The sequence below is a fragment of the Dendrobates tinctorius genome, unplaced genomic scaffold (assembly GCF_039654945.1).
Source record: "Dendrobates tinctorius isolate UK_male_01 unplaced genomic scaffold, ASM3965494v1 ptg000060l, whole genome shotgun sequence".
NCBI lineage: Eukaryota > Metazoa > Chordata > Amphibia > Anura > Dendrobatidae > Dendrobates > Dendrobates tinctorius.
In genome coordinates this window covers 24,478,625-24,484,624 of record NW_027361728.1, presented here as the reverse complement: position 1 = coordinate 24,484,624, position 6,000 = coordinate 24,478,625, and the positions used below count along the sequence as shown (strand labels likewise).

The 6,000-nt window shown below is 38.4% G+C and overlaps 1 protein-coding gene across 1 annotated transcript in view; it reads right to left on the bottom strand.

Annotated features, from left to right (window-relative positions):
* Nucleotides 1–823: 823 nt before the first annotated feature.
* Nucleotides 824–6,000, bottom strand: part of KCNMB3 (potassium calcium-activated channel subfamily M regulatory beta subunit 3) — a 43,086-nt gene continuing 37,909 nt past the window's right edge. Inside the window, exons 3-4 of the mRNA XM_073578799.1 lie at nt 4,924–5,122; nt 824–1,436 (exon numbers count right to left, since the gene is read on the bottom strand). Coding sequence (XP_073434900.1) covers nt 1,038–1,436; nt 4,924–5,122 — 598 coding nt within the window. The 3' untranslated portion in view covers nt 824–1,037. The remainder of the gene's footprint in view (nt 1,437–4,923; nt 5,123–6,000) is intronic.

Genomic DNA, 6,000 nt, shown 5'->3' with positions numbered 1-6,000 from the left:
TTATCTTTTCAATACAGTAATGCATGGCCTCTGAACAATTATGTTTGCTGATATGTTGATTACATAGATTGTCTGTGCAAGGCAGTTTTGCATTATCAAACAGAGGAGGAACATTATGCAAATAGATTACATAATCAAACAATGCAGGTTGGCCTCATTCACATCTTTCTCTGACCTCTGGATGCCGTTGAAGACAAGTTGTAAACTATATAAAGAGACTTTTTTCTTCTGATCTGTGTGACTCTACAGAAGATCAGCTTGGGGAACTACGGCCCAGCCGGGAAGAACACAGGACTGCTTCATTGACCATCACTGAGACCCCAGAGACGTCTTAAAGAATCCAGGTTGGGACAATCGGGTCACCTGGCCACATGCCTCACTGCTCTCGGTTAGCTTCCTAAGCTTGTCAATACCACCTCGATACGGGGGCCAGTTAAAAGCAGGGAGCCACTGATGGGGGTATTCAGCACTGGAAGCAGTTCTAATCCCGGCGAGTCAGCGGAAGGGTGAGACTCTGTAATTTGCACCATCTTGGGTATTTGCTAGGACTGTTCTATATGCTATTAGTGATTCAATAAATTATTGCCACACTGTTTTACCCTCACCCTGTGTAGTCTGAGTAGTGTTCTGCACACAGGGAGAGAGCCCTGGTCCATGCAGTCTTTCTAAATACAGCCTGGCTAGCGGACGAGAACACCCACTGACCCTCATGTCTCCTCAAGAGCATTTAATGAAATGGGATCTGTTCAATAATGTTATTTAGCAATGAAAGATCTCAAGGTAGAGCTTCACTTTAAAGTATGTCATCTGGAACATGTTCTATAACAGAAAGTTGGCAGCACTTGGCTTATTAAGTTTATTGTAAATATTGTAAGTATTAAAAACATTTTCACAATACTATTATATTCTAGAAAAATAAATTTACAACTAGAAAAGACGGACTGTTCATATTATATAACATGGCTATACACAACATTTCTGTCTGCCATATTAGACTGCTGATATAGTAATTATGTACATTTCCTGTCCTCTCTTAATTAAATTGTGTTTGTTGTACGGGAATTTGATCTCCACCTTAAAGTTTTATCATCTTTTCTAGTTCTGCTCTGCTGAGAGTCTGCCCGTGGTGTCATGCTTCCAGGTTCTTCTCTTGGTGAATTGCAATACAGCATGCACAGTAAGGATAAATGTTGTGTTAGTTTAACCATTCCAACTATGGAAGCTCCTCCAATCAGCATTAATATTGGCCAAAACAAACAGTGAAAGACCACAGTCCGGTCATACTTTTTAATCAGTATGACATCTTCTGGTTTACTGTCAGGTCGATGGAAACACGCAAAAGGAGTGTCATTCTTGCGTTCAAAATATAGTTTCACATCAAGCACTCCATCCAGCAAATCGTTTTTGTCTCGTTGGCACTTAGGGACATAAAAGCACTAAAAACAAAAAAAAGCAGACCATAAATGGAAAGGGGTTATCTGAGATTAAAAATCATATATATACATATATTTATATACATACAATGGCAAGTAAAAGTTTCAAAACTACTGTTATTGTAAACAGTTAAGCAAGCTGAAGATTAAATGATCTCTAAAAGGCCTGAAGTTGAAGATGACACATTCCCTTTGCATTATATATAATTCATCTTTCACATTTTAAAAATTACAAAAAGAAAAATGGGCTTATGCAAAAGCTTAGACACCCTGCATGGTTAGTACATAGTAGCAGCCCCTTTTGAAAGTATCACAGCTTGTAAATGCTTTTTGTAGCGAGCTAAAAGTCTTTCAATTCTTGTATGAGGGATTTTCATCCATCCTTCCTTGGAAAATTCTTCCAGTTCTGTGAGACTCCTGGGTCGTCTTGCATGCACTGCTATTTTGAGGTTTAGCCACATATTTTCAATGATATTCAGATCAGGGGACTGTGAGGGCCATTGTAAAACCTTTAGCTTGCGCCTTTTGAGGTAGTCTATTGTGGATTTTGAGGTGTGTTTAGGATCATTATCCATTTGTAGAAGCCATCCTCTTTTCAACTTCAGCTTTTTTACAGATTGTGATATGTTTGCATCAAGAATTTGTTGAAATTTCATCGAATCCATTCTTCTCTCCACCCATGAAATGTTCCCGTGCCAATGGCTGCAACAATCCCAATGTATAATTGATCCACCTCCATGCTTAATGGTTAGTGAAATGGTCTTTTCCTGAAATTCTGTGTCCTTTTTTCTCCACTCATACCTTTGATCATTGTGGCCAAAGAGTTCTATTTTTGTTTCCAAAATGCATCAGGCTTGTTAAGATTTACTTTTGCATACTTCTGAATTTTATGGTGAGGACACAGGAGATGTTTTCTTCTGATGACTCTTCCATGAAGGCCATTTTTGTGCAGGTGTCTCTAAACAGTAGAACAATGTACCACAACACCAGAGTCTGCACACATGGTGCGTCCTGAGGAAGTCTTGACAAAACGTGCGTTGGGGCGGCAGGGACAGCGTTTCTCCATTTTTGCCAATCTTGTAAGTAATTTTTCATTCTATGATATAGCGGTCATTTGTGGGTTTCAGCTAGCAGCCTTCATGGGAGGCAGTGAAGCAGTGTACGTTGCACTTTTGCACTTTATGGCCCTTTAATTAATTTATTTATTGCTATTTGCACAAATAAACTTGTTTGAAATTTTCTTTGCTATATCTATTATGTAATCTTGGTATTTGATAATGGCTTTTATATGGAGCTAACATGTTTCTGGTCATTTGACACTTTGTAGTTCAGATGTAATTTTATTGGTACTATGCATTAATAAAGTTTATTATTCTGTGGATTATGCTCTTTGGTTGTGATATTTTCACAAAACGTCCTTTTTTGGTTGTTCTGGGTTTTTATAAAGCTGGGAAATTTGCATCATTTTGCCTTACCTAACGATGATAGTAAAAAAGCCCTAACAGGCTAATTAAGGTCTGAAATCTTGGTAAAAGTTATCTAAGCACACAAATCTCCAAGGGTGCCCAAACTTTTGCATTGGCCCATTTTCCTTTGTGTGATTTTTAAAATGTAAAAGATGAAAATATTTTTTGTGAGACTAAAAATACGAAGGGACTAAGTGATCTTTAACTTTAGGCCTTTTAGAGATCATTGCATCTTCAATTTGCTTAACTGTTCACCATAACAGTAATTTTTACCAGGTGTGCCCAAACTTGTACATGCCATTGTATATATAGTAATATCAGGCAAAATTGGTAAAATTAAAATAATAACTAGGTGATGAGCTAATAGCTTCGAATAAGTCCTTATCTGAAAAGCTATAGTGATTACCGAATGGCTACATCGGGAACCCGGATACCTGGAGCACTCCCTATAATCAGCTGTTTGGCGCTGCAGCTGCACGTTGTGGCTGTGTGACAGTCACAACACATGCATGGAGAGCCCATTAAACATAGCCGCTACACATGCAGCTGCGGAACCAAACAGCTGATCCTCGGCAGCGTTCCAGGTATCCGGGTTGCCGATGCAGCTATTTGGAAACCGCTAAAGCTATTCGGATAAGGACTTATCCAAAGCTATTCGCTCATCCCTAATAATAACCGATAGTCTTCATCAAAGTCCTCCACTCCACCACTCCAGAATAGATGCCCTGGTGATCCCAGTGATTCTGTGATTACTTGTCCTGCAGCAATGGCATCATGTACAGTCACATGACTGCTGCATCCAATCACTGGGCTCAGTGGTCCACAACAAGCACATCAAGACTAGCAGGGGCCAATGGAACAGCAGTGGTGCTGGAGTGGGGAGGGAATTTAACGAGGTACTAATGGGTGTTTTAGTATTATTTATTCATACTAATCCTAGTTAAAGAATTTCATTCTTCTCCCCACCTCCCCCGATAATAATAAAAATACATTTTTATATGATTTTTATGGATTTTCCATGTAGGTTCTTTGCTGGCTATCCAAAATACTCAGGAAGTACCAACATGTAATTGGATTTCACAATGAAATATTTTATTATAACTGGGTTTTCTTGCCCCTCCTCTCTTAACTGCACAATAGGAAGTCAGAGAGGAAAAAGTATAAAGGAGTGTGCACACGGCAACTTATGGACGCCAGCGGTGTTTGTCCTGAAGCATTTTTTTTGTCCTCTTTTTTTTAAGTCATTTTGCCCATTTTTTTTATTTTATCTATAAAATCCTGGCAGCTTGAAAGCTCTGAAGCTTCCAGAACAATGGTCCAGGTCACTTATTTTAACTGCTTCACGGTTTTAGAATTCTGAAGCTGTTAAAAGAAGTTACAAAAGATCGGACATGTGCACATTGATTCGTTTTGACATTGCTGTGCATATGGTCATTATTTTTTTTACGTTTTTGGAGATACTCTAGGCAGAATTCGCCCTGAAGAAAGTGCCATGTGCATATATTATAACACTCTTGGGTCCTTCCTCCAAACTGAAATCCATGGTAAAAATTGCTGTGTCATCTGATATATGTTGGTTTATGGGATTAGTTACCTGATATTAATATTTATCATGGGAGATGTGAACTTTATGGTTAATTGTATTTAGTTCACCATCCCAAAAATTTGGTCTCATAAGTGCAATTTACAACTGGCCATGACAGCGATCTCGAATCTATTTGCAAATAGGTACAGGAAAAGGAACCCAAATCACTGGGATTCCTTACATTTCAGTCGAGAATCCAGAATATTAGCAGCAGGAATTAGTGGCACATACTCCACTCATCTTGCCGTCAAGAAATACCAACTGTACGGACCTAGTGACAATGATATCAATGTGAACATGGTCTAAATCAGTAACAGATGAGACAAAATATTACTATGGGAGATACCTTACATTGAAACTTGACAAGTAGATGTAAGATGACAATAGAAATGTGCCTCAATGAGCATCCACTGTACTTCAGATTTGTATGGACACTTACTTTAGGATTTATCTGGACAGCTTCTTCGTTGTAATGCAGGGCGGCCACATAGTCAGAACCGGACACGTTCACCAGTATCTGAAGACAGGGATACTTGGATTGTCCATGGCAATCAACACCGCATGTGAATGAGCAGTCTATCCAGTCATCCATGATATCTGTTTGGAGAATTGTGCAGTTGGCCTCTTCATTCCAGACACTGGTAGACAATAAAAAGGTTTAGTCTGTTATTTGTCCTGATATTTGTATCCATGAGTTGAAAGGAGGAGAAATGAGATTTATGGTCTATTTTGTTCTGGTGAATATTTGGTCATATGTACATCTAAGCATAGGCATAATCTAATACTTTTTACTTTTAGACATCTTAGTCTCTGTTTGGCTTAGATTTTGGCACAGACTTGACTTTTTATGATTTTTTTTCACCAAAACATGAACAGCACAGGTTCCCATACATCTGTTTCTTTACTGTAACCCGAAGCCTGATTGAAGTAAAACCCAGCCATGTGTTATTCTAATCTATTTTTGATGATTAGACTTTCAATTCCATGTGAATGAGAAAAAAAACAATATACTGACTGTACACAGATGCCACGCCATCCACGTTCTGCTCGTTTTACAGATCTTTCACAGATCATGGACTTACATGGATCTTTTTTCAGGAGAAAAATTGGACATGGTCTTGTGTATAAGGGCTTACGGAGTAGGGAGCATATAGTAGGGAATATGACTAAAGGATAAGAGTAAACTAGGTTTGTTTGTTGTGTTACCATGAAGAACCATAGCTTTGTATGGAAGCATGAGACGCAAAATAATAATATATTCTTAATGTAATCTATCTTCAAAGTTGCTTTGTTTTTAATTTAAATCTAGTGGCTGTGATTGTGACGTAGCATTGGTTGATACCTTTTAATGGCTAACTGAAAAGATGGTAACACATTGAAAGATTTCAAGACTACGCAGGTCTCTTCATCAGGCATTGAATAACACAAAATCTGAAGAGTCACATACTTATACACAACAGGACACAGGAATAATGCAGTAGATAACACAAGTGATGTGAAGCAGAGATATCAGTAT